Below are 20,894 nucleotides of genomic sequence, written 5' to 3'. Positions count from 1 at the left end.
CACTTGAAAGGACAGGCCTAGAATGGAGTTTTTACCACTGAACCAGAGACACACATCTGACCTAGAACCAGTCAAGGCCTAACCAACTATTCCTCATCCCACTGCTTTCACCTCCTCAGGGGGGCCTTGCTTAATCCCTCAGACCATGTTAGTCCCCTTCTCACATACTCTCACAGCTCCCTTTACATGGGTGTAATACTCCTTCCTGACACCAATCATAATTAATTGAGTAATTAATTATCTGACCCATCTAATTGAAGGGATCATGTGTCTCCCGTTCACTGGTATAGTCCCAACACCTAGCAAAACATCTTGCATAAAACAGACCCTTATATATTTAAAAGGCCATTTCAAGGTGGGCCGACAGAAATCTATGCAATTTATTCCACCTTTCTCTTGCTAATTTAACTTGCAGTTTCTTGCAACCAATGACCTCTGATAAGGATGCATGCCCAGGTGCTGCTACAGGCAGTTCTAGACTCATTAGCAGCCTGAGAACCAGAGTCTATGCTGCACCTGGAGCTGGGAATACACACCTTGGCTTTGCAAGCAGTCACGGGGCAGGGTGAGCTGAGGTGGCAGGGTGCCATGCAGGGGTGGCCACAGTCAGCTCTGGGGGTGGTGCAGGGCTGCTTGCAAGCCTCATCCACAAGACACTCTCCTTTGTGACAGAGTCTCTGACACCTGTGCATCCCACACGGTAGTGCAGCACTGCAGGGTAATCCGCAAGAGATATCAACCAGGTGACATGGGATGTTGCTTCGTAACTAGGAGAGAAGGAAGTAGTCACTTTTTTTTCATCTCTATGTGGGATTTGGGTTGAGTTTTAACTTTCTATCTAAACATTTCTAAACTTTCAAAAAGAACTATCTTTTCTTTTTTTAAAAAAAAAATATTTTTTTATTGTTTTCAGAGAGGGTAGGAGAGATAGAAACATCAATGATGAAGAGAAAGCTGCCTTCTGCACGCCCCACACTGGGGATCAAGCTCACAACCTGGGCATGATTCACAGGTCGATGCTCAACCATTGAACCATGCTGGCTGGACAAGAATATTTCTTTCAAAAAGTAATTTTTATCTGAAAAAAATTAGGCGACTTTTCAAAGTCTGAAAGTTTAGTTAAAAAACAAATATGAACCTTATTTAATAATGCTTGTTAAGATACAAAGGGATATATGGGAACAGCTAGGTATGACTTGGGATATAAACTTCCCAAGGTGGGTAATAAGCATATGAAGCCACATAACTAGGAGTATTTGAAATGCTGTGACCAACTGGGGGATCAGACAATCTTCTCCCTAGGGCACTAAGTTGACAGACAAATCCTGAGAGCTGGGGCACTGATGGCCCATGGCTTCAAGCTGCTGGTAGGGCTGTTTGTGTGTTGTTGTCTTTTTATTGATTTGGGGGGGGGGGGGGAGAGAGATTGAGATTGATTTGTTATTCCACTTATTTATGCATTCATTGTTTGATTTTTGTATGTGCCTTGACCAGGGAATCAAACCCACAACCTTAGCATATTGGGATGACACTCTAACCAACTGAGCTACCTGGCCAAGGCAGGACTGTTACATATAATTAAATATTCAACTCTCCTGTATCTCCTAACTCATAGTCTCCACAACTTTAGACAACTCTGTCATTTAAAAAATTAAGTCAAAAAAAAAAAAATGAAGTCAACCAGCCATTGTAACTCCCAACTCATTTTTTCTTAGAAATGCCTCCTTCCAGGATTCCTCTCTCCAGGAAAAAGATGCAGAAATTGTATTCCTAGGGAACCAAAGGTTACTTTTATATAATCACTCAAATTCTTTCAAGAATTCTCAAAATGAGAAACATACTTTGACTCCAGTGACATATAATTATCACTTTTGAAGAGGTCTCTTAAGTCTAGGGTGTACATGCTTGTAACACTTTGGAATCAGTATTTTGGTAGATTATAGTTCCCGATCATTAAACACTTACCTACTCTGCTACCAGGGTGCTGAAGGTAATTTTTGCACATTAAGTGCCCTCTGTTGTCCCCTCCCCTAATGACTTGGCTATATTCTCATTACCCTTTAGGATGTTATTTCGTGTGTGTGTGTGTGTGTGTGTGTGTGTGTGTGTGTGTGTGTAGTATACAGTTATGCAAAGTATACCTTAATATACTTTTATATACTTTTTTCCTTTTACTTTTATATTTTTTACTGTTAATCCTCAACCAAGGATATTTTTCCATTGAAGGGAGAGGGAAAGACAGAGAGAAACATCGATGTGAGAGAGACACATCGATTGGTTCCTCCTGCACACACCCCAACCAGGGCTGGGGAACCTGCAACCAAGGTACACACCCTTGACCGGAATCGAACCCGGGATCCTTCAGTCTGCAGGCCGACACTATCCACTGAGCCAAACCACCTAGGGCAGTGATGGCGAACCTTTTGAGCTCAGCATGTTAGCATTTTGAAAAACCCTAACTTAACTCTGGTGCCGTGTCACATATAGAAATTTTTTTATATTTGCAACCATAGTAAAACAAAGACTTATATTTTTGATATTTATTTTATATATTTAAATGCCATTTAACAAAGAAAAATCAACCAAAAAAATGAGTTTGCGTGTCACCTCTGACACGCGTGTCATAGGTTTGCCATCACTGAGCTAGGGCATACCTTAATTTGTTTTTTTTAAGTGTCAATAGCTAACCTCTGCTTCTTGGGAGTATTAATTTTGAGAAAAAATGAGACTAACAAAGTAATTCAATAAAAATAAATCTCTGGCTGGAATAATGAACATGACAGAGAAAACTTACCTCATGTTTGCCCATACACCATTTCTGAGTTAGGAAAGTACAAGGCGGACACTTCTCTTCGCTATGACAAGAATGATATACTATAGAAGAAAGGGAAAATTAGAAATAGTGGTTAAATAAAGCCACATAAATTATTACCCGTTATAATGGCATATGATAGGGAACTTTTACACTTGCAGTACTTAGCACAGCCCCATGGTCTGTCTATTCTACTTATTCTTTTGGCTCTACCTTACACAGCAACTGCTCACTTCTGCTCAGACACCTTTGTTACTCATCCACCTAACATGCTGCCGCTGACCCCTTTCAATTTCCTTGCTGCCTATAAGAGGCAGTTCATCCAAACTCATGTCCTACAACAAAGCCTTCCTTAGCTGACCACACCCTGCCCTGAGCTCTCTGACAACCCCCAATGTCTTAGTTCTTACGTGGATGGCTTACTGCCATGTTATCTGGCCCATCTTCATGCAATGATTAGTTGTGTCATGTGTACGTAATTACCATCCTCTTCCTCTCAGGGAGAATGTAAGAACCTCAAGGTCATGGGATATTTTTTCTTCCTCTAAATCTCCCTGTGTCTCACAGCATGTTGGATATACCACAATCACTCAAAAAAAAGTTAAAGGAATGCTGAACAAAAGCAGGCTAAAACAACAAAATTCACAAACGGTTAAGTTCATACTATGGACATTAACCAATAGGCTTTGGACTCCAGCTTTAACATCTGCTAATGAGTGTGAAGGAGGAGTGGGTGAGAACTGGCTTGAGCATTTACTTCATGCTGGTGTAAACACCACAGCAAGGGCTTGCAAACTAAGCTGGGAGGGCCATCCTAAGATCCTCAGGGAAGAAACTTTTCACTTCAAAAAGTACTGGTAGGTGGAGGGATAAATGGTGATGGAAAAAGAAATAACATAAAATAAAACAAAGAATTGACTTAGCCCTAGCTGGCTTGGCTCAGTGGATAGAGCGTCAGCCTGTGAAGGGTCCCAGGTTGGATTCTGGCCAAGGGCACATGCCTGGGTTGCGGGCTCGATCCCCAGTAGGGGGCGTGCAGGAGGCAGCTGATCAATGATTCTCTCTCATCATTGATGTTTCTCTCTCTCCTTGTCCCTTCCTTTCTGAAATCAATAAATATATATTTTTAAAAGAATGTACTTAATTCTGTTTTACTCTATTAACTTAAAAATCGAGAGCTAGTTGTCTAATTGTCAGTATGAATCAGATGGCCAAAGTTACTGTAAGCATCAAATCTGGTGACCTGAGTAATTTCAGGTTTGCCCCTGGGTCTTGGTTAAATGAAATGATGGACCTCATATGGTCCTAGGGCAGTGGTTCTCAACCTTCTGGCCCTTTAAATACAGTTCCTCATGTTGTGACCCAACCATAAAATTATTTTCGTTGCTACTTCATAACTGTAATGTTGTTACTGTTATGAATTATAATGTAAATGTCTGATATGCAGGATGGTCTTAGGCGACCTCTGTGAAAGGGTTGTTCGACCGCCAAAGGGGTCGCAATCCATAGGTTGAGAACCGCTGTGCTAGAGGAAAGCCAGTGACAAGACTAAATAGATATGAAAACATGGGTGATGATAAGTAGCTTTTGGCCTGGTGTCTGTAGCAGACCATAGAGAGAAACTGGAAACAGTTTAAATGTCCAGCAACATAAGTTATGGTCCATCTACGCAACAGAACACTCCACTGCCATTGAAAAATCTATTTGTAAAAAATATTCATTGATAAGGAGAAAGGCTAAAATTACAATAAGAAGGGAAAATGCCAGTTAAAATGAGTAAGTTCAACCCTAGTCGGTTAGAATATCAGCCTGTGGACCGAGAGTTTTGGGTTTGATTCCCGGTCAAGGGTACAGCATGTACCTCAGTTGCAGGCTCGATCCCTAGCCCTGGTTGGGGCATGTGGAAGCGATCTCTCTCTCTTTCTCTCTCTCTCTTCCCCCCACCTCCCACGCCGTCCATCCCTCCCTCCCTCCCTCCTTTCACTCTCTCTCTCTAAAGATCAATGGGGAAAAATAACCTTGGTGAGGTTTTTAAAAAAAAAAGAGAGAGAGAGAAAGTTCAGTAGAATCCCACCTTTATTTTAGAGGGGAAAAAACAAATATGTATTTTGCCCATGAAAAAAGATCCCCAAAAATACACACTAAATTTAATTCCTAAAAGAAGACTTAAATTATATTTCAATGTTTTGACTATCTTTTTTCTTTCTTTTTATATAATAAACATATATTGCTTCTATAACAACAACAAAACTCGTTACTTTTAATTTTGTAAAAAGATGCTCAACTTTGAAATATGCACCAAAAGTGGAGGCCACAAGGAAAGAAAAAAATGTCCCTGAAAGACAAGACGAGTGAGGGCTTCTCCTGGCCTTTCAGGTGTGTCTGACATCCAATCACAGACCCATCTTCACAGAAGCAGCTTCTGAGCAACTGTGGGGCAAGGGGTGCCATCACCGCATGACCTCAGAACAGTGAAGACCATCATGTAACATTCTAAATGACATGGTGTGAGAAGGCTGGAAGGTGTGGAGGCAAGGGGATGGGACCCACCTGGATGGTCACAATCATGGACTCTGGCACAGGTTTGGGTACACACAGGGGGCCTGGTACCACAGGGAACTGGAGGGTAGATCACTGATGCACCACAGTGGCAGGATAATTCATCAAAACCTGGTGGAGCAGCGGGTGAAACAAAATAACCCTTCATGAGTTGGGATGAGCACACACATATTACACACACACACACACACTTTGGGGCTTATATTTCTAGAGGAGAATAGGCTACTATTTTTTTTTAAATCCTCACCTAAGGATATTTTTTCCATTGATTTTTAAAGAGAGTGGAAGGGAGAGGGAGAGAGAGAGAAAAAAACACTGATGTGTGAGAGACACAACGAATGGTTGCCTCCCGCATGCTCCCAACCAGGGCCGGGAGCCTGCAACCGAGGTACGTGCCCTTGACTGGAATCAAACCTGGGACCCTTCAGACCCTGAGCCAAACTGGCTAGGGCTAGGCTATTTTTTATTTTTTAAGTTTTTATTTTGTGAAAAGTGTGGAGCAGACAGATACAAAGTGTTTCATTTTTATCTACAATGAACTCTAAGACCATGAGCTTAAGACAGTGTTATATGTATTTTATAAACAATAGATCTATAGGCCAACTTTGAGAGAACAACATGAGACTTCCACTAAAGGTACAGCTCTTTAACTCTTTTGGTTAGGAAAATGATAGAGATTATGAGAGCACAGTAACAAACATACAAAAATATACATTTGATATAAACCTCAGAGAGCCACTGAAGCAATTAAAAAAATTTTCCATAGTATAATCAACATCGATGGTGCTTGACATATAAAGTTGAAATGAAGCACAGAGCTACATGTGAGTTTATTAGGCACAGGTTATAAGCCAAATCAAAATGAAGCTCACATGGGACAGTTCTAAGAAGCAGCCCACTTAACCCATAGATCCCAAGGGGAACCAGTTCTCCAACTCAGACTCTTGATAGAGGCCAGGCCCTTGGATCATGGTTCTCAACTGGGACACTAGAGTTTGGAAACTCTGGAACCTCTAGAATCTACCACTGCTCTTTTCTAGTCAACACTCTCCAGCAAACCCTTCAAAGGTTAGACGATGTGGTAGAAAGAGCCCTGTAAATACAGTCAGGAGACTTAGGCTCCTAGTTCTAGACCTATTATTTATTTGCTCAGGGACTGTGGGCAAGTCCCTCTGAGCTTTTTGGTCAAATGAGGATACCAAACTTTTACCTATTCACTCAACAAAATTATTGTGAGGATGAGCTGATATATGTGAAATAGCTGGGTCATGTATGTTTTTCTGTTCTCCATGTGTGTGATCTGTAACAAAACACTGACTCAATGCCTTTTTGAAATGAGATGAGCCTAGCATTCTAGAGAAGACATAATTATGGGATATCTGACTTAGGCCAATCTTTTTTTATTTTATTTTATTGATTTCAGAGAGGAAGGGAGAGGGACTGAGAGAGAAACATCAATGATAAGAGAGGATCATTGATCAGATGCCTCCTGCACGCCCCCTACCGGCGACTGAGTCCGCAACCCAGGCATGTGCCCTGACTGGGAGTTGAACCAGTAACTTGTGCGTTCCTGGGTCAACGCTCAACCACTGAGCCATACCAGGCTGGGCTTAGGCCAATCTTTTAATGCAGCAGTTCTAAAAGTGCCCTGTTGATCCCTAGGGATCCCTGAGAGTCTTTCAATAAGTCCACAAGGTCAAAATTATTTTCATAGAAATACTAAGATATTATTTACTTTTTCTACGATGTTGGTGCAAAAACAAAAACCTGCCAGGGCCTTAGTGCAAATCAAGGCTGCAGGATCAAACTGTAATCATTGTATTTTTCACTGACAAGTACTTAATAGTAAATATAAAAATGTCAGTTTCACTTAAGAAAGTTCTTGATGAAGCAGCAAAAAAACAAAAAAACCACCCTTGAATCTTGAATATGTATATGTTAATATTCTGTGGAATAAAATGGAGAATCTGCATATAATGCACTTTTGCTGCACACAAAAAACTCGGGTTGTGCCCTGGCCAGGTGCTCAGCTGATTGGAGCATTGTTCCATATACCAAAAGGTTGCTGGCTGATTTCCAGTCAGGGTCACATACCTACGTTGTAGGTCCAGTCCCTGGTTGGGGGAAGTATAGGAGGGTCACAATAGGTGGTTCTCTCTCACATCAATGTGTGTGTGTGTGTGTGTGTGTCTCCCTTCCTCTCTCGAAAATCAATAAAAACATGTCCTTAGATGAGAATTTAAAACAAACAAACAAACAAAAAATGGATTTTGTTTTTTGAAGAATTGCACTTCTCTGGGTTGTGAGCTAAAGTAACTTTTTTTTTGTCTAAAGTTTTACATATGTCTCCTTTTTCCCCAACTGACACCCCGCCCCCCCCAACACACACACACTTTTTTTTTTTTTTTTTTTACAGAACACCATTTATACTTGAAACAATGACTGACAAACTCTGGTTATTCAGACTTGGGTATTTGGCAGACAGTTTATAAAAAATGAACAAAGTGAGCCTGTCACTTTATGAAAAATGACTTTGCTGCCAATGATAAAATTCAAGCTTCTGAATAAAAATAGAATATTTGAAAATATGTAATTATCACTATGATGAGCTTGACAATTTGCTAATACTTTTCCTAAGAGTTTTCTGATGATAATTATAGCCGTGAGTTTTTAACAGTATAACACAAAATTTGTCAATACTTCAAAGATATGCATAACCCAGTGAACAACTCTTTTCCAAATGATCAATGTATGGGTAAAAGATCCATTCAAAATACAAGAAAAACCAATGAATTTCAATGTGACCGAGAATAAAAACAAAAACATTGACTTAAGTACTTTCTGAAATGAAGTTAAATTTTGGTGTAATAGCAAAAAAGAATACCCACAATTATTTGTAAAAGTTTTAAAATACTCAATTACTTATTCAACAAACTGTGTGAAGCTGGATTTTTTCCATATGCCTCAACTATATTGCAATAGATTGATATTGAAGCAGATATGAGAATCCGCTACCTTCTATTAAATCAAGCATCTACTTTAATTTTTTTGAAAATATAGTTAAAAAATTATTATTTATGTTAACATGCAATGGTAACTACAATTTAAAAAAAAATGAAGTTAATATTTTAAAAATCTCTTTGTTTTAGCTCCTCATATGGTAAACATAGATAACTATAACTCACATAAAAAGAGTTCTTCAGGGTTCTCAATAATTTTTAAGAATGCAAATAAGTCCTGTGGCCAAAAAGTTTGCAAAGTATTGCTAATAATACAGAGCAGTATTTTCAACCAGTGTGCTGCAAGAATTTTTAAAACAATAGCTGTCCAATGTGAATGTCCTGTCCTGACCATAAATATACAGGTCAATAATACAGTTGCATCTTATTGGTCACATAGCATAAGGTTGCAACTGATGGTTAATTGTTGGTACCAAAAATTCTTATAAACAAGTATAGGCACCTGATTTTTTAACATGTCACTTTGAAGCAAAAAGGGTAGGTAACTACTTTTTTGTGTGTATGTAAATCAATCAAAATTATACCTATATTTTTTGTCAGATCGGCACAAAAATATAATACATTTCTTGGTGTGCCACAGAATTTTAGTAATTAGCTTATGTGTGCAATGAAATGAAAAAGGTTGAAAATCATTGATAGAAAAATTGCTAAGGACAGAACCTGGGTCTATAATATTTAAGAAGCAAGTAGCAAAAGAGGTATCCATTAATGAACCTGACTCCATCTTAGGATCATTGCCTACATCCCACGTTTCATACATTTAGGGACAATATAGCACTAAGAATAACTTTTTTTCTTAAAGTCTTTTTTATTTTTATTATTATTTTTTTGGTTAATCTTTATTCGAGGATATTTTTCCATTGATTTTTTTTTAGGGAGAGTGGAAGAGAGAAAAAGACAGAGAAAATCGATGTGAGAGAAACACATCAATTGGTTGCCTCCTGCATGAGCCCTGATCACAGCCCGGGCCAGGGAGGAGCCTGCAGCCAAGGTATGTGCCCTTGACCAGAATCGAACTCTGGACCCTTTGGTCTACAGGCTGTCTTAAAAATCACTGAGAAAAACTGGCTAGGGCACAGAATAACATTTTTAAAAAACTTAGTATATCTGAAATATTAAGACTTATTAGTTCAGTAATTCATACCACTCTAAGCATATCATTCTCTCAAAATATATTATGCCTAAATTCCCAGAAAATTCTTATAATAAAGTATACAGTGAAGACACTCACTGGCTTGCCAGCATGTCTGGCAGTTCCCACGATGACAAGGTTCTTCACATCTATGAAGGCCACAACGAAGTTTCCTCCCACAAATCAAAGGACATTTGTGCTCCTTATCCTAGGAAGAGGATTATATTTGTTTACAAAATTATCTCTATTTTATTTTTCATAAACAAGATAAATAATAATATATAGATTATTTATATAAAAACCTAAGCGACCGTCACTATGACACACACTGACCACCAGGGGGAAGACACTCAACACAGGAGCTGCCCCCTAGTGGTCAGTGCACTCCTTTGGTGTCCGTCCCCCCCCCCCCCCCCCCCACAGGCCAGCCCTATTGGGTCCCGATTGGCAGCCAGGCCGAGGGACCCCACCCATGCACGAATTTGTGCACCGGGCCTCTAGTATAATAATAAAAGCTCTCCATATTTATGAATGAAATGATGTCTGAATTTATACCTTCAAAATAACCAGGGGAGGCGGAGTTAGTGGAGATGTGGGTATATGAGACTAATAGTTTCTCTGCTTTTGTGTATGTTAGAAATTTTCAATAACAAGAAGTCTTTAAGCCTTCAAACACTAGCTTATAAATAAGTCTTGATATACTGTACAAATTTATTACTCTTCACCATGTCAATAAAATTTAAAACAATTATGTATTTTTTAAATATACACACATTCACATGTATGTATTAAGTATGTACCAGTATATGTGCATTACCTTGCTATTGGTACTGTGTTATCTGACTGCCAGGAAGTGTTTTCTTTACTTAGTTCCACAGAAGTGAATATTACAGATAACTAAAACTTGCTCCTTTCAACAATGCCACACACATTTTACCTACTAACTTGACCCAAGGAGTATATGAAACCTGAAGCCCGAGTTACTAAGCACAGGCCAGTATGTGTGCTGGGACAGCACACAATCTCCTGTGGAGAACTGCTCATCTAGCAGTCTTGAGCTCTGGGGCCTGAGGCCTCTGTCTTTTGTCTTTTTCTTCCTCCATGTTGCCACTGACTGACATTTTAACCTGACTGAGTTCAGCTTGATTGGGCAGCTCTCTGACTCCTGCTCAGGGAGCCCCTTCCAGTGATTTCTAAATCTGGGCTGCATTCCAGCTGGCCGAGGCTTCCAGAAGCCCAGCTCCTGAATGAATGCAATCTGACTGTGACTAATGATAGGTCCACTTACCACACAGCATATCTCATTACATTTATGCCGTCCACACAACCTTTTCTTGCTACACCGCTTGTCGCACATAAATGTAGCATCTGCTGTGGACAATTGAAAAGAAAAACAAAGCAAAGGCTATAACATATCTGAGTGACTGCAGGCTTAAGAAATACAAATGTAATAATGAAAATAAGCACTGGCCGGTGTGGCTCAGTTGTTTGGAGCATCATCCCATGCTTCAAAGGGTTGTGGGTTCAATCCCAGTCAGGGAACATACCCAGGTTGTGAGTTTATTCCCTGGTCAGGGTGCCTGTTGGAGGCAACCAATTGATATTTCTCTCTCTCTCCCTTTCTCTCTCTAGAATCAATTAAAAATTTAAAAATAATTATGTAAATAAGTGGTAAAAATGTTAACAGTAAAAAATGCATATTAAAATAAGATACCATTTCTCACTTGCCAAATTGTCAAAAAATAGAAAACAGGACGACTAATATACAGTATGTGTGAAGGTATGGAAAAAAGGCACACATATTTAGTGCCGAGAGCATAAACTTTTGGAGTACAAATATATCTATTAAAAATTTAAATAGTGCCCTAGCCGGTTTGACTCAGTGGATAGAGCCAAGGACTGAGTCAAGATTGAAGGGTCCTGGTTTTGATTCCAGTCAAGGGCACGTACCATGGTTGCCAGCTTGATCCCTGGCCTTGGTCAGAGTGCGTGTGGGAGGCAACCAATCGATGTGTCTCTCTCACATGGATGTTTCTCTCTCTGTCTCTCCCTCTCCCTTCCACTCTCTCTAAAAAATAAATAAATAAATAAAAAAATTAAGTGGTAATTTCCATTTTAAGAAATTCTTCCTACAGATATACTTTCAAAAACGGTAGGACACTAAGAGCCCAATAACAACAAAAACATAAATTAGACTTCATCAATATTAAAAACTTTTGTGCATCAAGAAACACCTTCAGGAAAGTGAAAAGATTTTCCCATTTGACTACCATATTTTCTCCTAATAGATTTTAGTGGCTATGCTTATGGGACAGATTAAAATTGCCATGATCTAAAGAGGGAGGATTTATTTGTGACCTCCTCTTATATTAAATGACTAAACAGAAAGAAGAAAAAAAAGGGGGGGAAAACAACCCACACACAATGGGAGAAAATATTTGCAAATCATGTTTCATAAGGACCTAGGATCCAAAATATATACAGTAGGTCCTCGGGTTACGTCAGAGATCGGAACCCACCTACATAAGCACCTATGTCACTCACATGGAGCACATACACACCAGAAATGAAGTGAAACAGTAAAAAAAATTTAAAAGAAAGATAACAATTCCTGACCTTTACTTGTGGTAAATAAATAAAAAACATAAAGTACATATGTACATATGTCAAATTGAGAGAACTTTTTTTTTTTAATAAGTAAATGGAAGATGGCGACATAACCACAAAACGTAAACTGAGGACTTTCTGTAAAGAACTCTTACAACTCAACAACAACACAATTTGAAATGGGTAAAGGACCTGAACAGATTCTTTTCCAAAGATACAGAAATGGCCAAATAAAAAGTTCAACATCATTAGTCATTAGGGAAATGAACATCAGAACCACAACATAGCACTTCACACCCACTTAGGACAGAGATAATAATATTAATAAAAATAAAAAACAGAAAATAACAAGTGTTAGGGAGAAATTAGAACCCTCACTGCTGGTGAGAATGTAAAATGGTATAGCTGTTGGCTGAGGCCCTGGTTCCAGGTATCCAATATCCTATTGAGCCTTAAGGGGATCAGGCATCGAAGTCTGTGTGTAAAAAAGTTTGCTTCATTAGTCATGGGTGGTGTAGCTCAGTTGTTTGGGTGTTGTGCCATGCCCTGAAAGGTTGCTGGTAAGATTCCTGGTCAGGGCACATGCCTGGGTTGAGGGCTCAATCCTGGTAAGTGTGCAGGAGGCAGCTGATTGATGTTTCACTCTCACATTGACGTTTCTCTCTCTCTCTCTCTCTCTCTCTCTCTCTCTCTCTCTCTCTCTCCCCGCCCCCCCCCTCCCTTCCTCTTTCTCTAAGTATCAATAAAAAAATATTTTTAAAAAAGCTTGTTCTGCCAAAACCGGTTTGGCTCAGTGGATAGAGCGTCAGCCTGCGGTTCCAGGTTCGATTCCGGTCAAGGGCATGTACCTGGGTTGCGGGCACATACCCAGTAGGAGATGTGCAGGAGGCAGCTGATCGATGTTTCTAACTCTCTATCTCTCTCCCTTCCTCTCTGTAAAAAATCAATAAAATATATTTAGAAAAATATATATATATTCTCTAAAAAAAAAAAAAAAAAAAAAAAAAGCTTGTTCCATTAGATATTAGTTACCTTCACTTCTCTTCAATATTTTATTATGAAAAATTTCAAACATATAAAAAAGATTAAACAATTTTACAGTGAACACTTATAGGTTCACTACCTAGATTATACCATTAGTTATTTTTCCACATATCTATTTTCTACGCACCCATCAATTTATCTTTTTTTTTTAATTTCTTTTTTTATATATATATATTTTATTGATTTTTTACAGAGAGGAAAGGAGAGGGACAGAGAGTGAGAAACATCGATGAGAGAGAAACATCGATCAGCTGCCTCCTGTACACCCCCCACTGGGGATGTGCCTGCAACCAAGGCACATACTCCTGGCCGGAATCAAACCCGGAACCCCTCAGTCCGCAGGCCGACGCTCTATCCACTGAGCCAAACCAGCCAGGGCAATTTATCTTTTTTTTAATGCATTTTAAGGTAAGTTGCAGACATGAGCGCACTTCCCCTAAAATTTTCAGCACTTCATTAATAAGAATTCAATTTGTTTCTTCCTTTTCTTATGAGGTAAAGTTTACATACAATGAAATGCACAAATGTTAATTGTACCTTCACTGAATTTTTACAAATACATAATCCTATGGAACATTACCTTTACCCCAGAAAGTTTCCTCATGCCCCTTCCCAGTCATACCTTCACTTTTGAGACTGGTACATGGAAGCTCCTATGGAAAAAGAAAAAGTGACTACTTTAAGAATAAATGAAAAAAAAAAAAAGAAAAAAAAAAGAATGAATGAAACAAAACAACTATTGTATAATGCTAAATGTAACATGTATATCCCAAATGTACTCTACTTCTCTGGTAATTTATTCACCAACTTCACTATCTGGAGCAAGATTAGCCCAGTCCCTATATTAATATGCTTTACTTACAACAAGGCCCCAGGCTTACTAATTTTTCATGCAAATATAATTGTAACAATCTTTGTGGTCTGTCCTCCAAATGCACAGATTAGGTATTATAAACCTAAATGGAAAGAAGGGCTGCTAAAGGTAGGCAAAGCAAAGAGAAATAACTGCCTATTAAGGGTATATACAGACAAAACAATAAAAAATTGAAAATATGTAACAATCCGGTGTCATTTAACGCAGGAGCAAATAACTCTACACACTTAAGAGCATTACTGACAACCTAGCTGGACTGCAGCAAAGTGGGATTAGAGTACGTACACCTTTGGCATTCAAAGTTTTATTACTGTGGTTTGCATTGTGTGAATGGCCCCAAAGATTTATCACATGTAATTTTGTTGAAGCATGATCCTGAATAACATGAGGCTGGTGCGTGGGGAACAAGCCAGTCATTTGGGGTAGAGTGAACCTGGCTGGCTGTCCACCAACTACATTCGTATTTGGCTTTGATGCCATTTACAGGTTGCATTGTACTCAGAAATAAGTAAAATGATAAAAACATTAGTTCTGAGTGAAAATGACCCTTAAAATAAAAAAGGGCAACCACTAAAGTTGATAATAGAAGTAAAGAGGTCAAAGAAATTGAAGCTTTTGGCTAGAAGATGTTTTAGATAAATTAATGAGTTGGCTAGGTTTGATGATACCAAAAAACTCCCTATATGCTCTCTAGAGATATAAAGCAAAGGCGACTCATAAAATTGCCTGAGTGAGTTTTCCAGTTAATGCTAATCCTGGGTTGTACAGAGGAAATGACATGCTGGAGTGGTATTTACAACTGTAGGGAAAGGCAGAGCTCCCATGAATCTCTATAATAAATATGAACTACTAATAAAAACTTAAGCACAGTATTCTTTGTAAAGAGGCAGTAATATATTACATATATTTCTCAAAGACTCCCACCAAAATGATTAAAACAACCTTTGAAGCTTTAAGAAATGTTCTACTCACCTAGAAAACTTACTTCCATGGAAAAGGTCATTCCATTACAAAAGAAAATTCATGAAAAATCTACATTCATGAAAAATCTGGCTGGACAATGAGTTGGTGATTACCAGCATTTTGAAGAGATTTTTTTTTTTTACTTTGTCAAAGGGTTGAACAGAATTCATATATTGAGAGTGAATTTGTATAGCAATTTTACAATAAGGCTTTTATTTGCAAAAATCTATACATAGCTTTTTAAGAATACTCTCACTGCCAGGACCGGTTTGGCTCAGTGGATAGAGAATCGGCCTGCAGACTCGAGGGTCCCAGGTTTGATTACAGTCAAGGGCATGTACCTTGGTTGCAGGCACATCCCCGGTGGGGGGTGTGCAGGAGGCAGCTGATCGATGTTTCTCTCTCATCGACGTTTCTGGCTCTCTGTCCCTATCCCTTCCTCTCTGTGAAAAATCAATAAAATATATTAAAAAAAAAAAAAAAAGAATACTCTCACTGCCATAGGGTCCACTATTAGAGGGAGTGAGGACACAGAGTGAATGAGAAGCAAAAAAAGGTGAGTGAAAAAAGGATTACTAGGAAGAAAGAAGCAAATCGACAGTAACCATTTTGAGCTCATGCGTCCCAACATTGCTTGTGATTCTTTGTCACAGAGAGCACCTCTAGACATTACTAAATTTGTGATTACTAAATCATAGCATCTCAGTCTTCCAATTGTATTTACAAAGCATAAAGTGGCCTTCTACCTGACATTCAGAACTCCTTTCTGCCCCTTGTATTCTGTGGTTTCTTTCAGGAAAAACAAACAAAAAACCTACAATGCTCACATAACTTTTGCAGGTAGACTGTGGTTTTACATTTTGTATTTTATTCTGAAGCTTAACTATTAATGCATCTCCCAATTATGGATTATATCCTCAGAATCATTTTTAAGTCAGCTGATACCCAGACCTTGGGCTGTATTTAAGAAATAGAACCAATGGCTCAGGATTCTGTCTGCACCCCAGCCTGTGCTCTGCTGGGACAGGGTCGGCATGCGTTGAAATGACTAACAGTAGGTCAGAGAGCAGGGTAGATCAACATTCAGTTTGTTCCTCAAGTTGATTACCCAAAGACTTCCACAGGAAGGCTTCCTGACTCTCCTGGTACAGACAGAGGGATGGGCACTAAGGTCTAATTTCAAAATGGTAAGACACCCTTTTTATAACACAAAGTCCAATTCAAACTGCCCAGGGTAGAAAGTAGACACACTGACTAAACTTGTCAACTTATAAAACAGTTGTATAATGAGTAACCGTGACTTTGAGAAGTCTGACTTTCGTTACTGGCTTCTGGAAGGTAATATTGAAGCCCTTGCAATATTATGCCAGATAGGAGTGTCATTGTTTGTCTGGGGCCTTGGGTCACAAGTAACTTGGGTTCTAGTCTAATAATATGATTTAGGGTCAGGGTGGCCACACTGGATAGCCTTAGGGTGGGAGATGACCACATTGGAGAGCCAATGATGTGATTTAGGGTGGGGGCTTTGGGCCACACAGTATTAGTAGACCTCTGGAAGGACTGGAGACTGAGATCAGCTACACTGGCAGTCAATCATGCCTATACAATGGAACTTCAATAAAAGCTGGGGGAGCTTCCCTGTTTGGCAATACTCCACTGTACACACTGATGCTGAAAAACTAACAATGTTCCAACTCCATGGGGAGAGGACAACTGGAAGCTTCACATTTGGTACTTTCTCTGACTCTGCCCTATATGCCTCTTCCTTTGGGTGATTTTAATCTGTATCCTTTTCCTGTAATATACTGTAACAATGACTATAACAGCTTTCACTGAATTCTGAGAGTCCTTCTAGTGAATTATCAAACCTTGAGGGTAGTCATGTGGACCATTCTAATTCAGCAGTTGTCTAAACTCTTGCAGTAGGTGTCAGAAGTGAGGGCGATCTTGTGGACTATGTTCCCTCTAACTTCTTAGTTAATTCTTTGCATCAGTGCTATTGTTGTTCTCTTCCAGCATCTAGCATTATCACACTTGATTTGCTGAGCTATACTTGCCTTATCCCCATGACTGGCCTCTGAGCTTTTATTGCCAAACCCCTCTCCACCCCAGATATCTATCCTACAACCATAGTAGGTGTCAGTATACACTGGCTAGACTAAACAAATCATACATAGTACGACAAGAATAAAACTGAGGTTATTTTGATCGCCCCCTCTTCCATAATCACCAATTTAAAAGGCATTGGTGGCAAAAACTCTTTATCATTTTTTAGGATTTACCTTTGTTCTGAAAGAGCATCTGCAGGAAATAACTGATGTGCGAGAGCATGGTCCACAGTCTCCTTCATGGCAGAGCTTTTCACAGGTATGAATGAAATCTTTAATAAAAATGAAAAGAGGTAGGAATGAAAATTGCAACAACTCATTGCAGATTCCCCCACTTATTAGCTACATTGGTCTTCTACCTCTGTTCCCTAAAACTCCAGAATCAGAGTTGAGGGAAGAAGGATATCATCAATGCTTCCCCCCTATTTTCCCTTCATCCAGGAAGCTGAGCCTTTTCTAGCAAGGAGAGTCCAGCAGTAGTCACTGGAATATGCTTTGGATTGCATGGTGCTTTGCCTAAGTAAAAGAACAGATCTGTTTTGCCCTGTGTGGCTCAGTTGGTTGAGCATTGTCCCATGTACTGAGAGGTCTTCCGTTTGATTCCCAGTCAGGGCATATGCCCGAGCTGTGGGTTTGATCCCAGGCAGGGGCAGTGCAGGGAGGCAGCCGATCAATGGTTCTCGCTCATCAATGTCTCTCATTTCTTCTAAAAATCAATAATTTTTTTTTTTTTAAAAGAACACATCTATCTCTTTCCTTATTTAGGCCCCAAGTCTCCAGGTTATACTTAAATCTCCTTAAAATTGTAGCCATGGATGATGTTACTAAAGTGCTCCTGACTGGAAATCATCCGAGAATCAAAAATGGTAAGAAGCCATGATCTACAATCTCCTAGACTCGAGCTCTGTGAACATCTGGTGATAGATGGCGTGCCATTCATGCAGGTAAGCAAGGTTTAGGCCAATTCCTGTCTCAAGGACCCCTCATAGTCTCTTCAGTGTAATTGTATCTTTGATTCTAATGTCTATTTCCCGAAGGTAACATATAGTTGGATCTTGTTTTTGTTTAATCCATTCACATTGTTATTATTGATATTTGGGTTTACGCCTGCCATTTCACTTACAGTTCTTGTAAAAAAAATTTTTTAAATATATTTTTATTGATTTCAGAGAGGAAGGGAGAGGGAGAGATAGAAACATCAATGATGAGAGAGAATCATTGATTGGCTGCTTCCTGCATGCCACACACTGGGGATGGAGCGTGCAACCCGGGCATGTCCTTTGGGAATCAAACTGTGACCTAAGGGTTCACAGGTCAATGCTCAACCACTGAGCCATACCGCCAGCAAGAGTTATTTTCTTAATGGTTATTTTAGGGCTTACCATATGTACCTTATCAGAATCTACTTCAGATTTAAATAACCTAATTCCAGTGAGATATAGAAGGCTTATTCCTATATAACTATATTCCCGCTTCTCTTTTGTCGTATTTTTGTTATACATAGGACAGCTATATGTTACAAACCCAATAACATATTGTTATAACCATTTATATATGTTATGGTCTATTAAAGAAGTTGAGAAAAGAGAACAGTATATATTTATAGTTTGTTATATTTATCTTATTAACCATTCCTGGCATCCTTCATTTGTTCCTGTGAATCTGAGTTACCACCTGGTATCATTTCCTTCTTCCAACACAACATTGATCCCACCCACCTCCTTTGTGCTGTTATTATCAGATATATTTCTACAAATAATCCAATTACATACATATTATTTTATACAATTGCTTTTTAAATAAGTTGAGAAAAGAACTTGGCATTCCCATTATATACTGTACTACAGGCCTGATGCAGGAAATTCGTGCAAGGGGCTCTGCCCTCGAAGCCACAGTCACTTGCCTCGCCCTTGCAGCCCCAGCTTCGCCCGTAAGGACGTCTGGAGGGTCGGAGGGTCGTTTGGCTGTCCTGTCTAATTAGCATATTACGCTTTTATTATTATAGACTAGAGGCCTGATGCACCAAATTTGTACAAGAGTAAAGCCTTCCTTCCCCTGGCTGCCAGCACCGGCTTCTCTCTGGTACCCGAGACCTGGGCTTCCCTCCAGTCCTGGCTTCGTCTGGAAGGATGTCTGGAATCACATCCAGAATGATGTCCAGTCTAATCAGCATATTACACTTTTATTATTATAGATACGTTGGTGTGCTTAAAAATGTCCCACATTTCTCTGAGGCACTGTTCATTTTTCTTCATTCTATTTTCTCTCTATTCTTTGGATTATACAATCTCTATCAATCTATCTTCACATTCATTCATCCTTTCTTCTGACAAGTCAAAAATACTGTTGAGCCCCTTTAATTAATTTTTCATCTTCATTACTGAACTTCTCAACTCCATATTTTCCATTTGGTTCTTCTTTATAACTTCCATTTCTATTGATATTCTCTATTTGATGAGACACTGTCTTTATACCTTCCTTGACTTCTTTAAGCATGGTTTCCTTTAGTTCCTTGAACATGATACCTTGATTTTTGTTAAATATGACAAAGGTCACTCTCACAGAACATAGAAACTTTCTGTTGCCTGGGTCTTTTTCCATTTCTTTGCATACTTCATAATTTTTTGTGGCAACTCTGGATACTGCTTTCTTTCTCTCTCTCCATAGTATTTTTGTTGTTGTTTATCTATTTTGTGACTTGTCTAGGCTACTTTAGTGAAGTCTATTTCCCCTCTGGTATGATGTCCTTGGTGTCACCCTTTGGATGGCAGAGCCTGGGATGACAATGGTTTTAGCAGAGCTCTCTCTCTCTCTCTCTGATCACTCAGTTATGTTGTCTGCCTCATTTGGTACTACCCTTACTCTTGAGACTCCACTAATTGCTGACTGGTTGCTCTATTGTTTTCAACAATGCCTTGAGGCATAAATAGCTCAGCGTCTGATCCAAGGAAATGTGGGCAGGGGTAGTCTTTGAGGCAAGTCTTCGAAGTTTGTTTGACCCCAGAAAGGGTCCTCTTTGCCATCTCTTCCCATTTTTTTAAAAAAATTTTTATGGTGAACTAGTTGGCCTATAGTTTAGCTTGTTGCTCTTAATTAAGAGGAGTTATTGTTTTCTAAAGGACCTTAGCCCTGAACCTTCCCCCACACTGTTTCAAATTGAAGTCAGTTCCTTTGGGGAACACTTAGGAGCTTGCTTTCTTATAAACTGCCTCTTCCCCTGGGACGTGTAAGCCACTATTTTAGATGCCAGATGGGATAGTAGTCTCTGGGTTTTCTTTGCGTAATTCTCGTAGTGTTAAACCTCTGCCCTGCAAGTGAGCCAGGGCGAGGGTGACTGGGCCCAGTATTCTCACATATTGTGATTAGGGTAGAACATCCGACTCATGGGTAAAGCTGTATGAAGGAAGGAAGCCCCCGATCTCTCAGCTGTGCTTACCCAAACTTTAGCCTCTTTAACCTGGAGTTAGAGGGCATGAGAAATGCAGTAGTCTGCTCCACCCAGTAAAAACCCCTTGATTGGGAGCTGAGGGCAGAGGAAGCCCTGTCTTCTGGAGCACACCCATCCTGAATGAAGTTTTTGTTAAGTGCTGAGCTGGGGGTGGGGGGAAAGGAAGAAGGAAATGGGTTGTGACTCAAATGACATAGATTCTTGCTGTTCTGAGTTTTAGTAGATTTTCTTCAATAAATATTTCTTAATTGACGTATGCCTGTAGAACAGTTTCCAGAGACTTTAAATGGTTGTTGGTTTTTTTTTTAATAGTTTTTGCCTGCTATG

General features: G+C 39.4%; 1 protein-coding gene across 4 annotated transcripts in view; it reads right to left on the bottom strand.

The window, feature by feature from the left end:
* NFX1 (nuclear transcription factor, X-box binding 1) overlaps positions 1 to 20,894 on the bottom strand; it is a 57,680-nt gene that overhangs the window by 12,835 nt on the left and 23,951 nt on the right. The window contains exons 10-16 of one of the 4 annotated variants that reach the window (XM_081103757.1): positions 17,294 to 17,391; positions 13,797 to 13,827; positions 10,812 to 10,891; positions 9,623 to 9,731; positions 5,363 to 5,482; positions 2,795 to 2,874; positions 537 to 767 (exon numbers count right to left, since the gene is read on the bottom strand). In XM_081103757.1, the coding sequence (XP_080959883.1) occupies positions 537 to 767; positions 2,795 to 2,874; positions 5,363 to 5,482; positions 9,623 to 9,731; positions 10,812 to 10,891; positions 13,797 to 13,827; positions 17,294 to 17,391 (749 nt within the window). Of the gene's footprint in view, positions 1 to 536; positions 768 to 2,794; positions 2,875 to 5,362; positions 5,483 to 9,622; positions 9,732 to 10,811; positions 10,895 to 13,754; positions 13,828 to 17,293; positions 17,392 to 20,894 lie in introns of all 4 variants that reach the window. The other 3 variants (XM_081103754.1, XM_081103755.1, XM_081103756.1) reach the window with 3 other exon arrangements.

The sequence above is a fragment of the Myotis nattereri genome (assembly GCF_964212035.1).
Source record: "Myotis nattereri genome assembly, chromosome: 12".
NCBI lineage: Eukaryota > Metazoa > Chordata > Mammalia > Chiroptera > Vespertilionidae > Myotis > Myotis nattereri.
Note: the sequence above shows the minus strand (reverse complement) of the source record. Positions and strands in the feature narration are given on the sequence as shown.